The following is a 23,794-nucleotide window of genomic DNA, read 5'->3' as shown; positions in this document are numbered from 1 at the left end:
GCAAGAAGAAATTTTGTTATTCCCGCATTATCCCCAAACCAGTCAAGGTTAATATTTGTTATGTCATATTTGCACCACATCATCAGTAACAAATTAATTATATTTTTTTAAGAGAAAAATATAAAGAAAATAGTTTTTTATTAATCATGAATTCATGATTAGACGAATGTATCCAAAGAATACAATTTAATTGGTTGGGGACACTATATCAATAATATGAGTGGTGTATTTTAGATTTTTAGATTTGTAGACATTAGAGATGTCAACGGGTTGGATTCGGGGCAGATTTTAAAACCCGAACCCGAAACCGACTCCAAACCCGAGACCCGAACCCGAACCCGAACCTGACGGATTTTAAAAATCCATATCCAAATCCGAACCCGATCAAAAATCCGAAACCCGAACCCGAAAATTTGAACCCGAAATAATTATTTTTTTTTTCAATATTTCAAAATATATTATATTAAATCTAAATTTTTAAAATACAAATTCAAATATAACATCAAATTTTTATATATATATTATATATAATACAAAATAAATTTGGATTCGGGTCGGGTTCGAGTTCGGGTCGGGTACAATCAAAATTAATATCTAAACCCATATCCGTCGGGTTTCTATTTTTGATATCCATATCCGAATCCATATCCATATCCATCGGATATATCCATTCCATTCGGGTTCGGATTCGGATAAAATTTTACATATCCATACCCATTGACATCCCTAGTAGACATGTACTTGATGTCTCAACTTTTAGAGGAATACATATGTTTTTTTTTTTCCTAAATTAATAAATTCTTTTTTAAGGTAAAATTGTATGGACGCCCCTTTAACTATGTGCCAGTTTGAAATTGGTAATTTCAATTTATTTCTATTTTATATAAGGCAATCGAATAGGCTATAATAACCTTGTCAAATTAATCAGAGCATCCATTGTCAAATTATCCAAGTAATAGCTAATTAAAATCTTCATTTTAAATTATTCAAAAGAACTCAAATGAAAACAAATGTAGATGTTAACATCAAATAAACTAAAATATTTTCAAAATGTCGGGTTAACAATTAAGCTCAAATAGTTAATAAACACTCATTATTTAAACAACATCCATAGAGAAATTAAGAAAAATGTCATCTATGTGCCGTGAGATCAAATAAATAAACCCTTCATACTCAAAACTTTATTTCCCAAAATGCTTTATTAGTGCTACAAGAGAAGTACACTTATGAGCAGTGCTTATTATCGAATTAAGGAGGAAATTTCATGCATGTTTAATTATTCCATATTTCGCTATTATAAGAAGATACCAATTTCTTTAGCATGCATATATAGTAGCGCAATTTACAGCGATGCGCGAATTAACTTCTGAAAATCCATGTCCTTAGGAAGGGAAAGAAAACCCCTCTCTTCGAACTTCTTCACAGTTTCGTATAAGCTTTTCTTCAGCGGAGTGAACTCGAGTCCCAGATCCTTAAGCCTTTGATTTGAGAATTTGTAGGGCTTTATCTTCTCTTTGATGTTATTTTTTATCCTGAAACAGTTTCAACAAAAGAATGGTAAATGATTAATTGTATGAGAATTGCTAACTAAACATTTGTAATTGTTATTAGTTGGTGCTAAGGAGCACACATGGTAATTAATTAAGTCAATAATATAACATGTTATGAGACTTAATTCCTTGCTTTTTTTAAAATAACTTAGCACTTTATCAAACAGTACTATACATTAATTACTAGAGTCAAATAAGGGAATCAGAGTATATTTCTAAGTATCTCATATTTATATTCCATTGATAGAAGATTACGTTGATCGAGGAGAAAATTAATAGCCCCGTTAAAATTAAGTAAACCCTATAATAACCGTTTAAGGGCGAATACCTATTGATCAATCAAATTAATCAACAATTATATGAATGTAACTGGTAGATATTTTATGTAAAGGTGGAAGTATGAATCATAAGCACTGATTGACAATCCCGAAAGCACATGCTGATTGAAATGGCGCATCTATCACACTTATAAAGGTTCAATCACAGTTCTCACGGGTTTCGACCTGATTCAACCCTCTTAGATGTTAGGTCTACTGTTGGGCATCTTGTTGTTCGGCCTATGTGGACCATAACCACGCTCAATTTATTAGGCTCATCCAACTTAAGTTATTGTTTTCTAGTCTTATTATTAGGGAGCAGAAAGTTAAACCTATTTCAACCAATAATAAATGACCAACACGAAGGTCAAATTAATCCTTTTTTTTAGTGATAGAAAAGTAGCATACTACCTGCTTTGTACATTTTTTTTATTTAAGAAATGAACGTAGCTGGAAATGGAAAAAAAAATTAGGTTTCGAACTTGAGACCTCGAGTACCAATTGACTATCAATCAAACCCTTTGCCACTTGTGTCAGAGACTATCAATTAAAAGAGAAAACTTCAAATAACCTTTAGTATCCTTAAACTATATGATGCACTTAATTAACTATTTTATGGCAATTACTCTCCTGTTCCAATGTAAGAAATTTCTATTAATGGTAGGTTGGAATTGTGTGGGGTTATTTCTAACCTAACTTGTACTGTTAATCAAGTTCAACAACTAAGACTATAGTTCTCATCTTATTCAAACATTTTATCTTTACCTCGCTTTGATATTTTTCTCAGGAAGAAGCTCGTCCAACATGTCGACGAGCTCGGCGCGGTGGATGACCCTCTCGACGCAAAAGTAACGGCCTGACGCATTCGGGTTCTCGTAGACTAGTATGTGAGCTTGTGCAACATCTTTGACGTCCACATATCCTGTGACCGCATTTGGCAAATTCGTTTTCTCGCCAACTATGTAGCGCAAAATGTGCATCAAACCCGAATTCAACCTCGGTTGCAGCATCGGGCCGGTCGTTATTGCCGGTATCACTATCGCGAGTTCTATCCCCCTCGCCTTCGCCTCTACTATTGCTGCCATCTCTTCTATCGTCTTACTCATGCTGTAATAGTTCTGCCGCCAACCGATGTCAAGACATACAACATACAGGAGATCAGTTATATATGATCGATCAAACAAAAATGTAGGGTACTGGATATAAATATTAAAAATACTGTTCTCTAATAACTTAAGCTTTTGGATATGTTATATACCTTTGTTTTCTCGCAATAGTCGACATCGCTCCAGCAGTTTTCATCCACGACGGTGTCGGGACTCCTTTTAGGGTTCATGTGGATGGCTCCAATCGAAGATGTGAGCACGACGCGACGAGCACCCACATCTGCTGCAGCGTTGATTATATTTCTGGTGCCTTCAATAGCTAAGGACACCACAGCCTGCACTAATATATATTGAACTCAAACTTTCAAATCAATCCCGCCACCTTAATTATATATATATATATATATATATATATATATATAGAGAGAGAGAGAGAGAGAGAGAGAGAGAGAGAGAGTACGTCTCCTATACTTTCAAAAGTACGGAGACTTCCGTGCTTGTAAGTTGTTTTTGATGATAGGACATCCGATTCGACGATCGGCTCTGTTAAGTATAATCTACCCTATTGGAACTATTTAGAAACCAAATTTTATAATTTTTTGACATTATTTACCAAGCGATCAAAAGGTCTCAAAAATAACTATTTTAACGGCCGATGTGGCATGTTTTTAAGTTCAACGGTGTAGAAGTATCCAAATTACATAAAATTTAATAGAAAATTCTACTTAACATTAATAGCAAGATCAATACTTCCGATTTAAAATTTGAGTCCTTTATCACTATTTTTTATGAAATTTTTATTTTCGGCCGTTCATTTTGAGGCTACTCGTTCACTAGACAAACAAAGTCAAAAATTATGAAATTTGGTTTCTAGATAGTTCCAATAGCGTAAATCAAATTTAACGAAACCGATTGCCGAATCGGATGTCCCATCATCGAAAACAACTTACAAGCACGGAGATCTCCATACTTTCGAAAGCATATATAGGAGCCTAGTTCTATATATATAAAGTTATTATACTTTTGAAAGCATAAAGGAATTGATGCTTCGGCTCTTCGATCAAGGGTTGTAGGGTTATAATGATAGAAGTCCCCTTAGGATTTAGTGGTCCTCCTAGGAATATAATATGTGAGACCCTAGATAGTCCTATATATGAGGTATAATAGGACTAAAACTCTTAACCAAGCTATAGTATTTTGGGTAATGGTTAGGCTCAAAAAGTTAAGAGAGCTAAGTGTGCCAGGACTGAACTAGTCCTCGGATGGGTGACCCCCTGGGAAGTTGGGGCGCCATAGTTGGTATTAAAGACAATTATCAGCCGCAAGTATGAGATGAATCTCGATTGAGCCAGGATTATACAGTGGGGAAGTAATTAGGCTCTCATATTGTTGACTGTTGTGGATAGAACGCGACTCTCCCACAAGGTTGGTTAAGATTAACAAGACGGGTCTCATATCACCTGATACTTGTAAGTCTGAGCTTGACAAAGACATCGGGGCTTGAAAGGGGGAGAATATTAGACCCCAGATAGTATATATATGAGATATAATAGGACTGAAACTCTTAATCCAGCTATAGTATTTTATACGGTGGCTAGGTCTAAGAGGTTAAGCGAGTTAAGCGTGCCAGTACTAGAGTAGTCATAAAATGGGTGATCCCCTGGGACGATGGGGCATCACATAACATTAATCCAAAGATAAGAAATGGTCAAATAGGTTGATCCAAGGGTTAAAAATTTAAAGCACCACATGAATGGAGCTTTCAGAAGCACCATAGTCGAACTATATACATAAATATATATACTAAACGGCTAGGTTTACTATCGATTTGTTTTAGATGATAGAAATTCCAATTGACAATTTGCACCATTTAATATGATCTAGACAAATTTAAATTATTTGAAAATTTAATGTTATATTTTTTCAATTATTCTCTTATCCATTAAGTGGACAAAAAATGAACAACTGAAAATAAATATCTTTCAAAAAGTGATGATATAAATTTTGTATTCAAAATTTAGAATCTAAATCTTATTTTAGATAGTTTAAAATTTTTTTAATAAAAATTTATCTAGTTTGGACTCTTTTATACTGTTAAATGAACAAACACACTATTAACAGCTATTAAAATTATATAAATTTTGTGACATTTTGATCATTTGGTTAGAGTTGTGAAAAAAAAATGAAATTTGATTCTAAATAGTTTAAATGGTCTAAATTATGTTTAATAATGCCAATCGTCGATTTAGAAGCTTTATTATCGAAAATAAATTGATAGTAAACTGAGCCGTTTACAATCCATAGTAGCGCAGCAAAACTCTCTCTCTCTCTCTCTCTCTATATATATATATATATGCACACACACATAAGGAAGCGGCACATCGTGATGTTTCTGAAAGCATTTTTGTTTAACTCTATACAAATACGAATATAATGCATAATATATATGTATGTACGTATGTATATATGAAGAGTGACCTTGTCGTCAATAACGGGCGCGGCAACATGGAACACTCCCTCGCACCCACGAAAGGCGTTACGAATGTTTTCATGGTCACGAATATCCGCCTTGTAGAGGGTAAGTCTTTCTGCTGCTCCTTCCAACTCTTTGAGATGTGCGTTGCTCTCTTCATGCAGTAGAACTAAGAGTAATTAGTATTTCGCAACAACTATATGTCGATAAAGAGAAGCAACCTAGCGAGAACTAAAAGAATATTGTGTAAGCATGATTATATTCTTAAAATGAACACCTAAATTGGAAACATGCACACAGAGAATCAAATTCCAAGAAACAGGAGATTCAAATTCTATTTTTCTTGAAAAATATGGACACAGAGATTCAAATTTCTGACCTTAAGGATAATTGTTGTAGATAACAGCCAACTTCTCTATGCAATAACAGTTTTTAAGCTATATAGAAACATTACATTAATTACTCTTAGTATGAATAGTTTTAACATCCCCTGCTCACATGCAGGTGAATATCAGATGAATCAATACTATATTACTCCAAAGATTGATCTGATAAGGATTAAGGACTATGAATAAACTTAACGATCGAGAATTAAAAATTAACATGCATAGAGATGCAGAGAAAAGATACTAGCTATTAAATATATATTTATGTGTCACATATTTGACCTGGATTTCTCACAGTTCCATTAACATGGTAGCCTCTGAGAAGTAGTTCTTTCACAAGCCATGTTCCAATGAACCCTCCTGCTCCTGTAACACACACTACTCGGCTAGGTCCTCCGCTGGAAACATTGTTGCCGTTTCTCGAAGCCATTTCTCTCTCTCTCTAGGTCTCTCTCTCTCTATATACGTAAATCTCTCTCTCTCTCTCTCTCTCTCTCTAGGTCTCTATATATGTCTCCCTTTCTCCAAGTGTTTTAATTTGATATGCTCAACTTGGAAAGCTTGTGCACTTTATATAGAGAGAGAAATTAAAGGTGGTGGTGGTGGTAACGTACGTACGTACGTACGTGCATGGGAACGGGTGGAGGGGAGTAAATAAATAAATAGATAGATAAGTAAATAAACTTAATTGTAAACAGTTGCCCCATGGCTAGATATATATTTGTACTTTGGATTCAAACTGCATGCAACGCTTTAATATTCTATAAAATCAAAAAAACGTTGCATTTTTATTATTGTGTTATTTAATTGCGCTAATACAAGGTAGAATATTTGCTATTTAATTTCAAGATCTACTTCTTGAAAGAAAAAAGCACGCGATCGAGTAGCAAAGTATGTCTGTTTGGTTTGACAGTAAACAACTCAAAAATATTGATCATGCGCGCTCGTAGTGGAGAAGATCATATGAATCATGCGAGGTCATGCCACTTAATAGTAGATGTAAAAAATTGCAAACAAATTTATTTGGAACAGAATGAGCTTTGAATATATAGCCATTTTTCTCCAAAAACAAAGTTATTAAAAAAAGAAAATTACTCTTTTGGTCGTCAAACTACGAGGAACGTGACACTTTGGTCCTCAAACATAAGCTTGTCGTAATATCTGGCTAGAACTTTCTGAATTGTTATAATAAAGTTTCACAACTCAATCTAGTTGTCTAAATATTGGCAAATTATTAGCGTATCGTCAATTACAATACTTTTACATTAACAATTTGTCGATATTTAGCCAACTAAATTGGATTGTAGGATACGACACCGCTAATAAAATATAATACTATTAATATAATAATATATATTTATTATATATAAAATATTAATTTTGCTGAAATTTTTTTTTTATATGAATGAAATTAATAAATTCTCATTGATAATTTATATATTTTAAGAAAGAAAATTCTCCATCGTACATAATTTATTTATACTATTCGAAAGAAAATTATATGCATTGATCAAAAATCCAAAATACTTATGGTTTTATATTATGTACACAAAAAAAAAGTAAAATAAAAAAAATGTATGAATCTGCATCGAATGGGCGTTCATGGTGTATTAGATATGTGAAATTTATAAAAAAATCCATGATATATAGAGTGTAATTTACCCATTAAAGAACAATGATTTTTTTTTTGTGTTCAACAATTTTACTTACGTATTAGCTTGAAACTTTTTATTGAAACTGTGATGCAAATTTAAATGAAATGGTGCAATTCAAACTTAGAATCTCATGCGCTTATGCCATGCAACCTAAAAGATTTATTTTTAGTATGGAATGACTCCAGAATCAATAATCTTAATGAAATGTGATGGTTTTTGAAGATTTTTTTTTAAAAATTTAAGTTTAAGAAATTATCTCGTAAAATGAGGATTAGTTAACCCATGGTTAATTTGGTTAGTTAGAGAGGAATTTAATGAATATTGTACTTGCAATTGGAGCTGTATAAGATATTGTATATTTGTTAATTAATGCTATAACTCGTTCGTATATATTAATTTGTTAGTTGCAGTGCATGGTGTTCTCGAATTTTTCCTACCGTTGGAGAACAACATTTTTAATGGGGCACAATTAGGACAAAAAATTTTAGTCAAAATGTATAAAAATCCCTCAATTATTTTTTATTTTAATTTATATTTGTTTTATTTTTTATTGTTTTAATGATCTTACATAACTATTCAAATTCGCTGTTCAATATCTGGTGTGAAGAGTAAAATTTGATAGAATTATTTTTGGATTTAACAAAATATTTAATTTAATTGACAAAGATAAAAGAAAAATAAAGGGATGGAAATTAAGTTGAAGGGAACCTAATAATGGAAAAAAAAAATAAATTTGTTTTACCAAAATTTTATGGAGAGCTCCTTATGGAGTTAGAAAATTAAAAAAAACACTAATAGATTTGACCTTTTTATGAAATAAATATATCAACTATGGAGATAAGAAGGATTTTTATATTCATGGATCAAGATTACACGTAGGGCCGTCAATAAGCTGTACACGAGCGAGATGGAGTGGACTCGTGTCGCTCATTTATTAAACGAGCCGAACACAAGCTGGCTTGTTAAAATATTAAGCTGAAAAATTTAACTCGTATTCGGCTTATTTATTAACGGGCTAAATGCGAGTAGGCTCACAAATAATAAATTAAATTGTCGGTGCTTCTGCTGGGTGAAAGATTGAAAGAAAAATAAAAAAAATTGGAATCCTAATCTAATTTTAGAAATTCACAAAATATAGGCTGCTTTAAATTTTGGATGGGTTAAAATCCAACATGAGCAAACTTACCCCAGCTCGTGTTTGGCTCGTTAAGATTCCAAGCAAAAAAATTCAACTCATATTTGGCTCGTTTATTAAGTGAAACTACCAACCTCGAGCTCATTTCAAGCTGAATATGAGCTGGCTTTCGAACAACGAGTTGAATTGCAAGTGCTAATTATATGCAAACTGGTTTATGAAAGATCCATATAATTTCAATTAATCTAAAATTTGAATTATTTTATGCGTTGGTACGTACAACTATTACTGACTATTTACAAGAGGAATATATTATTGATACTAGTCTGGTTGTTATGCTATCAATAGCACCAAGTGCCTGGTGTTGCCAAATTCTCTACCGTTAAATCTATCATTTTAATCATTTCCACCTATTATTAGATCATACTGTTCAACCAATCACCCTCTCAACTGGAGAGGATCACTATCATCCTAATCGCAAATCCCTTCATCCAAGGGCCGAAAATCTAATAGCACCAATGATTTGGTGCATGCTATTAGTAGTTTAATAGCCTACTTATATATATATATATATATATATATATATATATATATATATATANTATATATATATATATATATATATAGAGTTGAGCTGGAATGCTATCGGTAGCAAACGGGCTCCGTTGCCACCCGTTTGTTTTCGATGATGGAGCTTTCAAATCGACGATCGACACCGTTGAACATGATTTATATCACTTGAACTATTTAGAAATTAAATTTCAAATCTTTTCGACTTCATTTACCTAATGATCAAAGAGTTTCAAAATTAGTAATTTTAACGGTTGATATGAGGGGTTTTCTCGTTTAATGGTGTAAAGCTATCCAAATCAATTGAATTTTGGTTAGAAAATTCTTTAAACTATTTAGAACAAGATCTATACTCTCGATTATGATTACAAACACGAGGATCTCTGTGCTTGTAATTATTTTCGATGATGGGACATCCGATTCGGCAATCAGCTCCGTTAAATATGAACTACGTTAGAAATATTCAAATTACATGAAACTTTGATAGAAAATTCTGCTTAACATCAAGAGCAAAAAATAATACTTTTGATTTGAAATTTGAGCTTTTATCTTTAGTTTTTTATAAAATTTTTATTTTCAGCTGTTCATTTTGATGCTACTCTTTTACTAGCTAAGCAAACAAAATTAAAAAATTATAAAATTTGGTTTCGAAATAGTTTTAATAGTGTAGACCATCCTAACGGAATTGATTGTTGAATCGTACGTCCCATTATCGAAAACAACTTATAAGCACGGAGACTTTCGTGTTTTGGAAAAAAGCGTAAGAGCCTATCTCTCTCTCTCTCTCTCTCTCTCTCTCTCTCTATATATATATATATATATATATATATATAGTCCGGCTATGGTGCTTGTACAAGCATCAAGCACTTGGTGCTTGTAAATTTTTTACCGTTAGATCTATGCCTTTGATCATTTTTATTCGTTAGATTATACTATTCAACCAACCACCCACTTAACCCTAGGAGGCCCACATCATTCTAACCGCACATCCCTTAATTGAAGGGCCAAAAACTTATAAGCACCAATAATTTGGTACTTTTAAAAGTACAGGAATTAACTCAATTTTATATATATATATATATATATATATATATATATATATATATATATATATATAGTTCGGTTGGGATACTATTGATAGCACCAAGGACTTGGTGTACGTTATCGAGTTTTCCACCGTTAGATTTACTCTTTTGATTATTTTTACCCGTTAGATTATACTATTCAACCAACCGTCCACTCAACCCTAGGGTGTCCACATCATCCTAACCGTACATTTCTCAATCCAAGGGCTAAAAGCTAAAAGCACCAATAGCTTGGTGCTATTGATAGTATTCCAGTCTAGTTCATATAGAGGAGTTTGGCTGGGATCACTACAAAAAAATAGGTATGTACCAGCTGCCAAAACTGCTGGAAAAGATTACAAAAACCGCTGGTAATACTTGCTCCAGCAGTTCTAAAAGTGCTGGTAAAAGTGTAAGTGACCATTACTATATCCTTGCTGGTATTACCCTTTCCCAGCACTTTTATTGACCATTGGAGAAGATAATCTCTAGCAACATTTTTTAAACTGTCGCTAAAACTATTAAAAAAATACTGGCGCAAAGTATATATACCGACAGTTTTTGACCGTTGGCAATTTAAGACTAAAATGAAAAAAAGATACTAATATCAACAAATTACAATAGATCCTTTTCATTTGATATTAATTGTAAAACCAATAAATCTATAATATCCGAAAAAAATGAGTCACATATGAGAGTCACATTATTAAATTGTAATAGAGAAATCTATAACAAAACAGTAAAAATATTTATAACAAAACTATCAAATGGTACAATCATGATCTATAACAATGACAAAATGCAACAAAAAATTTTTTATGTTCTAATAGAATCAACGCAATAGAAAATATATTTGAATTCCAAATGTTAGAAAGATAAGAAAAAGAAACAGTTGCTGAAAAAGAAACAGTTGCTACACATCCTTGAAATGCGAGTATCAAATCCCGCTTGTTGCTTCAATCTGGAATAAGAAAAATTGAAACATATAAGCTGCAGAAGCTCATTCCAATAGAAAATTTATCACAAGTACCATATAGTAAAGACCAACGTAATAGTTTTTTTTCAAATTTTCCCTAAAATTTCTAAAATCAGTGCATTCAATTTATGAACACTATGCGGTTAGAAACCTCCATCAATGCAATATTATACACACAATATTATAAAAGTTTGGTTTTTAATAGACCAGAAAAGAAGGCAGAAGACAATGTTAACTCAGCGGTATAAATCACAAATTTGATATCTATCTGATTTCTGGTCGACTTCAATAACATATCCAAGAAAAAGGTCAAATTTGGCCAGCGATAAATTCTGATAAGAGTCGCCACAACATCCAACTTAAATTCTATTGCAAACCGCTGTTTTTTGTGATGAGGAATCCACTGCAGCATGAAAACCAGCCCCAAAATGACTGCTTTTGCAGTGGCTGGCCACCACCCCAAGGAAACTAGAAAAGCTAGACGATAAGGGCCCAAAATGAATGCCAAGAAACCTTAGAATGAACCAAATTGAGCAGTAGGAATTTATTAGCAAAATTCTTTTGGCTTGTGGAGTACTATCATAAAAATATGTAAAACTACATAAGCAAACTATGTGGACATAAGGAAATTATGTACTTTAAACTTTAAACGATCCAATCCAATATTTCATTAAAGTAGAATGCAATTTTTGCACTTGCCTAGTCCAATTGATGATGCCACTCCTAGAGATACCCACCACAATCCATATCTGGCATAATTAAGAAGCTCTTGGACATGCTGCATGCATCGCATGGAAAAAAAAAAAAGTATCATTCATTTAGAAATTAGAAGAATAAAAGGGCAAAAGAGAAGTATTTAGTAACATGGAATAGAAGTTCATCCCTAGCATGCTGCATTAAAAGTATAAAATGTACTCTTCAATTATACGTTTATGACAAAATCAAGTCATTATATTAAAAGTGAATTCAGAAGATTATATCTAAACACAAGATCAACATAGAGGTTTAGACAAGATTCAAAAATTAAATGGTATTTCTTAAACTAAGAGTGATTCTAGTTAATAAATGAGAAAAAGATAAATACCTTTTCATGTGGGCCATCAACAGTCAAAAGAAGGAATGCAGCCACTACCAAGATGATTAAGACCTAAGCCAACCACCATTTCTCAGGGCATAGAAAAAAGACCTTTTTAAATACTGCAACGTAGCTAATACAAATAGTTTTACTATCCTGTAGTTAGCAAGTTCATATATATTAGAGATGCATAGGAACCTCGATCCAAAAGGAAAGAGAGATAAATCATGAAGAGATCATATGTGAGTGTAAAAATAATATATGTGGGCAAATGCATGATATTAAATGTAATGACAAGTAGGTATCTAAGAACTTTGTGTTTTCTAAATATAAGAGTACTGTATACTGGGCTAAGTCATATGGATCAAGGTGGAATACTCTTATATTTTTATCAAATTGCTTTAGTTGCCAAGTATAGAAAGACAATAACTAGATCTTAGACTGTTAGTTTAACTGTCATATGAATTAATTCAATGCATATTGTGCATAATTATTTGATCAAAGATGCATGTATAATTGGTGGTAGGCAATGTAAACATAAATCAGAGCAATATGTTTATTGTGGACATAACCAGCGGTTTATCATAAAGCACTTAGCTTGGGGTAGAGCTAAAACTAGTTATCCACTTCCACCTCCATGCTAAAATAGCATGCTACTGATCATGGGTACCTTATGAAACTTCCCCAAATAAACTCAACAATGTTATTATGGTATTGGAGGATATAGTCCCAAAATGGACATGAAATTACTAAAATGCCCTGTAGCCCCCTACAAGAGGCCTTAGTCATGCTAGTGCCAGCTTCAGCATTAATCAACCATTAGGGTACTCATACAGCTGATCTGCATTTTAATATATGGCGAAATTTACTAGTATTAAACTTCAACAACTTCAGTCTGAGGAAGAAAAGATAGTGTTTACTATACATTCCGTCAATAAGGAGTTTACAAGCAATCTTATATCCCAATAATATCATTTTAACATGTATGGTGAAATGGTTTGAAAGTCAGTAGTAGCAAACCTGAAGCTAATCCAGCAGAGAGTACTCCAGATGCTGCTGAATTCGCAACAGCATCATAGTGAGTTGTATCACCTCTACTCCGCAGACCAAAATACAAATACCTGATTAGCATCACAGTGTAATAAGGAATTTACAAATTAAGATGATCTCTACATATGACAGACCAAGCTGAAAAAAATCTTGTTTAGCAAGAAACATGCACTAGATAACCCAAATCACAAATAGTTAAAAGTGCCACATTGAATTATAACTATTTACAACGACTATCTAACTGCTGAAGTTTAGGCAAAAACAAGTTTAGTAAATACCCGTTCACATCTCCAGGGCACATGAAACATTGTATTGTGGGCTCTTTGCCGTTTCATCTCATTTCCCACAACAATTGTGCTCCTTAATGCATTGCCACCACAAAGCTCTCCGACAAAGCTGAGTCTTTTCCCGGAATCACTAAACAAGTCAAAACATCCGGAAATGCAATCAAAAGGCTAATTTTCAATCCAGACTCAATTTACACAAATTGAAAGTTAATTAACTTAAATTGCGACTAACGAGATGTGTGGGGCACTTAAATGTACACTCCGGAACACCCTGTAAGTGTCAATTTGACATCAGAATCGCGAATTTGGCTAATTATTCCAATCCTTTCCACTTCAATCATTCCCTTTCACTCTCTCTTGTTTTACTCTCTTTTCTTTTCTTCTCTTTTCCCTCTATTTCTCTTTTCCCTTCTTTTTTTTTATAATCTGCTGTCCCTGCAGCAGGTGCTGCTGTTGCAAGCTGCATGCTGCTGCTGCTGCCTGCTGCAGGAATTTCCTGCAGTAGCAGCAGCAGGGGAGGGGAATAGAGAAGGAAGGAAGAGAAGGGAAGAGAAAGGAGAAGAGTAGAAAAGAGGGAAGAAGGAAAAGAAAGGGAAGGAAAGGAGAAATAAGAGAATTCACCCTCATTTCCAAGTTCTTCTTCTTCTCCTTCTTCTTCTTATTCTCTCTTTTTCTTTTACTTGCTCTCTTTTTTTGATGAAATCTGAGAGAGAGGGAGAGAGAGAAAGAGGATAAGAAGAGAATAGAAAAAATCTCTTCTCTTTCTCTCTGTTAGTGGAAATCCACTAAGAAGGCCATCTTGCAACTTAACCCAATGCAATTGTCAATTGCAAGATTAGTAGCCCAAAACATCCGTTTTCGCATCAATTTTGCGCCAAAACGGATTCACCTCAATTCCACTCTCACGCTCATGCGCACTCAAGTAGCAACAGCCCGGATTTTACATGCCCTATAATGCCTTGTAGACACAATCGAGCTATGATTCTGATTATCAAAAACTGATCTTTGATAGCTGCAAACAATTGTAAAACAACAATTCAATTTCCCACATTCAAATAAGACAGTTAGTCTATAGGACCCCTCGGAACTTCCGAAGCAATCCCATTAATGAACACAGTGATGGTTCCTGCTATTCATGAATTTTAAGGGATTGAGCACATATAGCACAAGTGAAATCCTTGATTTGATATGTTAACAAGAAGTTCAGAATTGGAAGAATATTGCATGTGGCAGAAGATCATAAAAAGCCAAGTTTAGGAGCAATATATATAGCTTGTGCATGCAAGATTGGAATGTATTAAGTTGTGCAAGAAGCGTAAAATGAGACAATAGAGGATCTCCTATAACATAAAAGCTACGGAAACCGAAACAAAGAGGAATAGAAGAAATATAAGAAAATTGTAGCTAGAAATGTACAATTGAAAGAGGTTAATTAATTGGCAGAGTATGTACTTTCACTAAACAAGATCTCAAACAGAATATTTCAATCCTTGACCAAGGCTTAACCAAGTGGCTGGTACTACCAACTCTCTCTCCTCTATGAGGGGATCATGGATTCAATCCCTTTCATGTGTCATCAATATTCTCCAAATAAAAGTATCATAAAAATCTCGAAAATCTTGGACTAGAGAAAATTTGTTAATTATAGAACTAAAGGAAATTTGTTAATTATAGAACTAAAATTTTTCACTAGAACAAGAGAATTAAGAACAACTAAAATTTTGAGGTGTAACCACATGTAGTAGAGCTTTAATTAGAATTATTTGATTCAAATCAAGGAAAATGGGTGATACTTCGTATGGATCTTAAATGATTTAGATCCATAGTGGGACTCAATTAGAATATGAAGTTTTCTTATCAAGAAGATACTGATTAATTTATCAGATCAAATTTTAATTTCGGTGAGTTTACAAGGTGCAAAATTGCAAAACATGTTATTTAGTTTCCACGAAACAATGACATATTATACATAACATATAACAAAATTCCTTAAATTTCTCATCATGATATATCGAACATGCATGGAGAGGGTGCAACAGAGGCTTGTATGCATTTTGTAAATTCAAAGATCATTACACTGTTGTAGCATAACCAGTATCTACCTGTTAGAGGAGTAAAGACAAGAGGGGCAATAATGCTGGCAAATGAACTTATACCAGTTATACACCCTTGGGCCATTCCCTAATAAAAGTGTGTTGCAGTTAGAAAGAAGTAACATTATATGTATAGAAGTGAAGCATCTTTATTTTCAGATTTGGTAAGAAAGCTTAATAGATGCATGCAATAAGTGGAGATTTTACACTAGTTCTAACAACTTTTTGAGTACGCACAAAAGGAAAATTAAAGAAAGCCTAATTCATTTAACCCTAATTGTGCAACCAATTCTAGAATATAGAAACTTAGCTAACAATGTTACAAATTTGTACGTCATTTTGTCTAGTCCACAATTATCGAACATTTTCAGCAGCAGATCTATGATAAGAAAGCATAGCGCCAATTTTGAATGCATTACCTGCTCAGTTGATCCAACCTTCTTGGACACAATGCTTCTTATCTGAAGAAAGTGTTAAAAACTTTATTCTTTTCACTCCATATAACTCAACAGAGGAAGCAGAAAAGAAGAGAGTCTGATACTCACACATGGGTTAACAAAGACGCTTAGAATCACAAACATAGCAGCAAAATTTTCTCGTAGCTATTAGTAAAGTTTCAGAAGTTAGAAACAGAAGCAAGCGAAAAAAAAAGAAAAAGAAAAAAAAGTGCACCTAATTAGCTTAGCTATGTCTAAATATGTATCTACAACATGAATTATTATAACAGAAGTCTGGAGAAAGAAGCTCAAGCAGTGAGTACTATTATAACAACAGTGCAGCTGCTTAAAAGGACTAGAAAGGAGGCTAGAATCAGAAGAGATTTTTTATGCATAGAAAAAGACTATTTCCTTCCCTCCCTCTTTGAACCCATCTGGCTTTCTTATGCATAGAAAATTTTTTTTTTATCCCCTAAAATATATATATATATAAAAAAGCAGCATTAGAAACAGAACTCGTGAAGTGTGACACTAAAGCTTGTATGATCTCTTTACCTTATTATATATAATTCAAAATTGTATGTGGGAGATGAAACCATTGTCGTTGCCTTTTATTCTCTAGGCCATTTCTCCTATTATCCCCAACAAGCCCTCACCCCTTCAACTTTTTTTCTTTTTTTTACAGGACATCAAAAAGGGCATAGAAATATAGAACCGAACGTCTATCTAACAAATTTCACCAGTATATATATATATATATATATATATATATATATATATATATATCATACACAGGTTTCTTCTACATTAGAAACATGAAAACAAGGGCGGTGGGTTACATATATAGGGCATACCGAGTATATTCAGGATCGTCGTTTTAAACCTCGAGATCGTCGGGTGAGGCGATGGTGGAGTGATACATGGCGTCGTGCCACCCCTCCGTCGCCCTCGTCTCCCTCCTCAGAACCCTCAGAACCCTCGCCTTCTCCGCCGTCAACCTCTCCCTCTCCCTCTCCGCCGCCACCTCCTCCGCCGCCGCCGCAGCACCGCCGCCTCCTCCGGCCACGTCGCCGACGATCGGCTGAAACAGCGGCGCCCACTACGGAGATCGCCTCCTCGGCTCTGGCGAGGGCTACGGCGACTGCAACGGATTCGCCGCGGCGATCGGGGCGGGGCGGCGAGCGCGGCGGAGCGCCGCCGCCGCGGAGGGGAGCGGCAGAGGGGAGGAGAGGGACGCCATGGATGGGATCTGAGAATTAGGGCTTGGATTCGATCAGATCGGAGGGATTAGAGGGGGTGGAGATTAGGGTTTGGATCGGATCTGATCGGATAGATGATGGAGAGAGAGAGAGAGAGAGAGAGAGAGAGAGAGAGATGGAGATCGATCGAGCTCGAAGCTCACGGTGCGTGGAGATGGAGAGAGAGAGAGAGAGAGAGAGAGAGAGAGAGATAGAGAGAGAGAGAGAGGTTATTTGAAATATAAGGAGAGCTAATGTGGAAAGTGTTTATTGCCCAAGGTTGGCCCATGGCCCAATTGATGGAAAAAGTTAATAAAATATAGGGTCCAATATTATTTATAAATTTGAGAATTATCATCATATATACCAGCGGTTTAGTAACTGCTGCAATAAAAATAAAAAGCGCTGGTATAATATACTTTTAGCGGCAGTTAGCCTAATTGCTGGTAAAAAAACTGTCGGAAGAAGCTCTATTTGTTGTAGTGGATACTATCGATAGCACTAAATCCTTAGTGCTATCGAGTTTCCACCGTTAGTCTTCCGTGCTTGCAGAATAATTCTTCATTTTTGTCTTGTAAAATATATCAATATTGAGACTTAGACCCATACATATATTGGTACCAAAATTGAGAAAAATAGGACCGCAAAAAAAATATTAATAACAAATTGGCAAAAAAAAAAAACAGAAAGGTAAAAAATGCATGCAAAGTAACTTCAACTTTAGATCATTTAGAAATAACTACCAGATATTTAAAAATTTTGATTTTACTATCTAGCATTTTATTTTGTTTAATTATAGTACTATATAGTGCTGAAAAACTATTGCATGAAGGTGATGGATTTGCACACATGCGCACACGGCACTTTTATTTGTCATTTATTTTCTCTGCCATTCAATAATTAAGTTGTGCATTTTTTTTTCGTTAAAAAAAATAAAATATGATGTACAGATATTTGGATGCACCGGACACGTAATTATTTTTAAGAACACAAATCAACCTATTTGAAAGCTCAGAAAGTAAAATTAAAATTTTCAAAATTTGAATAGGCATTTCCAAAATGGACCCAATTTTAGTTCACCTCTATAGAATTCCACCCAAAAAATATATATAAAATAAGAAATTTTCCTTGCATTAGTGTCTTCTCTACTGTGGGGAATGGTTACATCCATGCATCATTAATTGTTCAATAATTAAAAAATAACATGCATGCTTTAAAATCGTTGAAAACAAGTACAGCTAGTAATTATTCGCGTGAGGAGGGGAAAGATTGTGTTGTTGAATCACTAATTAAGGACTTGGTAGAACATCTTAGTTAATGAAGCTAAATTACACTTTTGGTCCTCGGACTATGAATTCTATAACATTATGGTTCTCAAACTTTACTTTATTATAATACTAGTGAAATACCCGCGCGATGCTGGATATAAATTTTTTTTTTAATAAATTTTAGTTTTTTATATTTTAAAATAATTTTATAAGTCTAATTATTAATTAAATAAAAGTTATATAAAAATAATTTAATAGTTAATTTTATTTAAATAAAATTTATTGAAACGACAACCACTACAAAAAATGTTACATTTAAGGATGCTCTTTTTTATATTTTACAATGCTTAAAAGCGTCCCAATATATTCCAACGTCATTTTTGAAAGCGTCGGTCAAAGTGTCGGCAAATGAAGAGTCGCCGTGCATATATCAACGCTTATACTAAGCGTCAGTAAAATATATTCTGATGCTTTAAAGTGTCAGAATTTTTAAAATCCCGACGCTTTAAGCGTCGGAAAATTAAAAATAGTTGTAAAATTTATCATCATTTAATAAATTGTTTGATATCATATGACGACGTTTTTTGAAGCGTTGGTATTTTCTATATTGTAAAAATGCTTGGAGACGCTTCCCCTAAGAGTCGTCTAAAAAGCGTCTTTATATTAATTTTTTTTTGTAGTGAACTTATTTTATAAAGATTTATGTGAAAAAAGATTTGAGATAAATATATCAAAATAATTTTAAAAAATAATAAATAGAAGGGAAATAAAATAATAGAAGAATTTGTTTAATAAAATTAATTTTATATATATGCACACGCGCACTATATTTCTAAAATTTATTACGTGTATTATTAATAATATTAATTAATTATATTATATACAATGAGTTATTAATAAATTTAATTAATTAATTTCATAGAGTTTAGAGATTTAAAATTTTAAATTTTGAAGTTTAAAATTTGAAAATAAATATTATAAATTAAATTTAAAATTTAAAATTTTAAAATTTGAAAGTATCAAAATTTTAAATTTTGATATATATATATATATAGAGAGAGAGAGAGAGAGAGAGAGAGAGAGAGAGAGAGAGGGGGTTTGGGGGGAGACGTGTCACCCCAACACTACAACAAAAACGGTCTATAGCGACACTGTTAAATGTCGGTACAGGTCAAAAAAAGTGCTGCTGGCTAAATTACCGACACTTTTCAAAAGTGTTGCTATATGTAGGGTCGCTAGGTATATAGTGACAGTTAAAGAGTGTCGCTATAATCTAAAAAGAGTGTTGCTAATTTAGCAACACTTATTTAAGCATCTAGCAACCGCCGGAACTCTACCTTGTTGGCTGCGGTGGCGGAGGAGGACGAGAGGGAAGGGCCCTTCGTTTAGGATTTCAGTGGAATAAGTAAGAGGAGAAGGGGAGATGGTAATTTATTTTTCTTTGTTTTTTCTTTTCTGTTTATAATCGGGCTAAATGGGCTGGGTTGGGTGGGTTGAGTAGAGTAACCTTTTATTTTTTGTTGGATTCGGCTTTATATTTAAACATTAGTAGATGTTTTTTAAAATTTTTGCATAAATGGAACACTTAGACAAAAGTATCCCAAAGATATGTCGCTATAACCTAATTCTGTTGTAGTGCAAGGTCCCCCCAAACTCTCCTTTAATGTAGAGAAATAGATTTGGCTCGAAATTTCTAAATTATTGCAATGCATGGAATCTCATAATCCAATTTAGACGTTGACTAAATGTTTACGTAATTACTGATGTAAAAAGTGATGTGACATCTTCACAATACTATCACATCATTTCTATATAAGCGACATCAATGTTTAGTCGAATAATTTGAGTTGTAAAAATTAGCTATGATAATTTATAAAGTTCGATTTAGTTACTACAATAAATTAAAGTTTTAGAACTAAATGTCATGCGCATAGGAATGAAAACGGTCGAATACGGTTAGATATTTGACGAAATCATATTCACATCCATATCTTTTTTCCAAAGAGAATTCGAGTGCGAATATATGTTTAATGCTAACTTTTAATTTCCATATATGCTAATAGTGGATTCGAATAGGATCGAATATTTCTACGTATTCGAATAGTATTCGGATAGTAATATATACTAGTATACACATATAAATATGTTGGCTTTCTGCAGCCGTGAGATTTCGGCATCTGAGGCTTGTCGACACATCTGGAGAGTGTCGGGACAAGTCCGAGTCGTTTTAGCGCGAAAGAGACGCAAAACGAACTCGTTGCGACGTGAGAGCAGGATTTTAGCATTTGAAATCTGCAAATTGCAGGTTTTCAGCATTGCATACCGGTACCACACAGGGGCATACCGGTACTCCAGCATATTCTGCGCACTACTGCTCTCGGGTTGCAACTTCTGATGTGGAGTACCGATACGGCATCGGCCTGGTACCGGTTGTTAGTTATATGCCCAAAAGCCAATCTGGTGACACTAGTTTAAGGGTATTTATGTATTAATCATTTATAATTCATAATATAAGGGCAGATAATCTATTCGTATCTATTATATAGCAGTACAACATTGACATGAATCGTCCATAGGGTCTTTGTTTGAAAAAACATATTCTTAAGAGTTAGGAATTTGAGATATGTACTTCTCTGTACCAGACTCTTTAAATGCTCCTAGCCAGAGGAATATTACAGGGACGGTGATATTCCGGATAGGCCGGTGTATGCTATGTTTCTAATTGAGGTGACGAATCTCAAGTCACTAGTGTAGGGACACTAGAACAAGCATACAGGTGCTTGTTAGAGAACAAGTACACTGAGCGTGACTATTTAGTTGAACAGTCATATGGTTCTATGCTGGCCAGTGATAAGTTCATTGCTACAGTTGTGTGAAGTATTCCTCGGACCTAAGGCATCATAGTTGCTTCACGTATAGATTGCTACCGTTTGACAGTACTGCTTCACGTATAGATTGCTACCGTTTGACAGTACTAATACTTAGACTCTAGACACGGGTCTATGTTCGGTACTGATTGACTATAGTGATTTATGCGATGAGGTATGTGAATGCACAATAAGGAATCCAACACTCTCAATGATGAGGGAGAATGTCCTATGTAGTTTATCGGACTCGACTCGGAAAACCCCTGGCCAGGGTACATGGTATGTGGAAAGAGTTTCTAACTGTGTTACCATATTGAGTTGATTTTAGATATTCTAATCATATGATCGAATAATAAGATTTGGCGAGTAACCATAATCTTAGTTCGATCGGGGCGTTGTGTGTTGGAAGGAATTAATCACACGGTAACGGTTAGCGGAAAGGTTCGTTTTTCATCATCGTTCTGGATTGCCGTGATATACTGCTAGGTGTCACTCGCGGACAGTGAGAGAAGTAAAAAATAATTTAAATAAATTATTTTACAGATTAAAAGAGTTCTAATTCAATATTGAAGGGTTTGATATTGGACCTCACTGCCGAATGACAATGAACCTATGCGGTCATACACAATAGTAATTGTATGCATCCAACATGCATGACAATATGAGTATAATACACTAAACAGTTTAGTGGAAATAGTAATTTGAATTTGAATGTTACGAAAGGTTTAATCTCTAATTAGATTAGAAAATAATTAAATATTCATAGATTATTATGAGATAATATTCTAATTAGATTAGATTTAAATATGAATATTTAATTATAATTTAATAGATAAGATCTAATTAAATTAAAGAGAGAGATAATGATAAAATATCCATAAAGGATGAGCATAAATTTACTTTTACTTATCCTATATCGCAACTAATTGGATATGATCCAAATTAATTACAACAGAATGTATGCAACTAATTGGATATGATCCAATTAGTTACAACAGAATGTTGAGGAGTGCCGATCCGTACGGCTCAATTAATTGGAGCTGTACATAAAAAGACGCGGTTTCATTAGTAGGCAACACATGAAAATTAATGTGAAGAGATTCACATTATTCTCTCTCAACCTTTCGTCAAATATTTTACTAAAAGGGAACGTGGATAAGAGAAGACTGCTAGCACTGTCTTTGTAATCTGCGACTCATCTATTCCGTGCGACGGAAGGCGTTGGATCTGGATCAATTCCGTGTGGATACGCGTAGAGGCCGGGCATGTGCGCGGCCAATCGGAATCTCTGTTCGTCATATTCAGTTTCAACCGTACAGTAGATCAAGAGACCTTAACTGGTCCACGGTAAGATATCTAAACATAAAGAGTTTTTGTTTAGATTAAATTTTTGCATAGTAACATGAGAATGATCCGCCGGCAATGATTTGATTTATTGGTTTTCGGTTTTCATATGTGATATGTATTTAGCTTCCGAAAAATTTTAAAAGTGCAAAATTATTTTCCGCTGCGTTTTTCTGATGTGCCGGTTAATTTCTAACACCGGTACTCCAGGGTAGGTGAGGGACCTTTTGGTCTTTTGATGTATCGTTCAAACCAATGCCTGCTCAGCCTTCTTATACTTGCAGAGAGCGTGAAGAAGGGTTTTTGGCTTGCTGTTCTCTCTCTCCCTCTGGTTTTTGATCGCGCTCGAGGTGGTGGTCGCGGTTGGAGCTCGGATCAACGTCGACGTGCGCCGATGAGCCGTTCGAGCGTGCGTTCATCGTAGTAGCGTCGTTGGAGGTCGGGCGAGTGCGGGATTTCCTTTCCTTGCGACTTCTCACTGTTGTTGGACGCGCTTTTGAGGTGGGTTGATGTTAAGCTACCGAAATTTTCGGATTTGCTCCTAAACTTCAGTTGACAGCATGTATTATTAAATTTTTGGATATCATGTTTAATAGCTCGATTCGTAGATTTGCATTGTTCTTAAATAAAATCTGAATTGGAGCTTAGAATGCTAGATTGATTATATATGTTGGACTTGGATTTGACTTAGGAGAAAACCATAACCTCTACACTGTCATTTTCTGAAAACTACCAGATTTAGCTTTAGGAGCTGTAATTTGTTTGTATCGTCGCAGTTTGTAGGCGATGGATATCTAGAATAATGTAGAATGAATTTACACTCGTGCTAGGATACCGAGTGTATTTTTACAGTAGTGTTTAGACTGTTCCGAACTGTTGGGTGCCGTTGTGGTTGACGGTGTA

General features: G+C 34.2%; 1 protein-coding gene and 1 long non-coding RNA gene across 2 annotated transcripts; both read right to left on the bottom strand.

Annotated features, from left to right (window-relative positions):
* On the bottom strand, window positions 1,181-6,263 carry LOC109728810 (cinnamoyl-CoA reductase 1-like). The gene is made up of 5 exons (XM_020259341.1): window positions 6,115-6,263; window positions 5,452-5,600; window positions 3,126-3,308; window positions 2,633-2,985; window positions 1,181-1,532 (listed from the first exon to the last, which is right to left on the bottom strand). Exons 1-5 carry the CDS (start codon window positions 6,260-6,262, stop codon window positions 1,343-1,345), a joined length of 1,023 nt encoding a protein of 340 aa, XP_020114930.1. The 5' UTR covers window position 6,263; the 3' UTR covers window positions 1,181-1,342.
* Window positions 11,926-14,118, bottom strand: LOC109728615. Its single transcript, XR_002221037.1, has 4 exons — window positions 13,636-14,118; window positions 13,328-13,428; window positions 12,317-12,463; window positions 11,926-12,010 (listed from the first exon to the last, which is right to left on the bottom strand). It is a non-coding gene; the product is annotated as an uncharacterized LOC109728615 (long non-coding RNA).

The sequence above is a fragment of the Ananas comosus genome, linkage group 24, assembly GCF_001540865.1.
Source record: "Ananas comosus cultivar F153 linkage group 24, ASM154086v1, whole genome shotgun sequence".
Taxonomy (NCBI): Eukaryota; Viridiplantae; Streptophyta; class Magnoliopsida; order Poales; family Bromeliaceae; genus Ananas; species Ananas comosus.
Note: the sequence above shows the minus strand (reverse complement) of the source record. Positions and strands in the feature narration are given on the sequence as shown.

Bases quoted from the DNA above. Each gene is read 5' to 3' on its own strand.
- LOC109728810 (XM_020259341.1), bottom strand. From the start codon at position 6,262: ATGGCTTCGAGAAACGGCAACAATGTTTCCAGCGGAGGACCTAGCCGA. The intron at 5,601-6,114 runs GTCAAATATGTG...TACTGCATGAAG, and splicing joins TGGAACTGTGAGAAATCCAG to AGAGCAACGCACATCTCAAA. The intron at 2,986-3,125 runs GTATATAACATA...GGTTGGCGGCAG, and splicing joins ACTATTGCGAGAAAACAAAG to AACTATTACAGCATGAGTAA.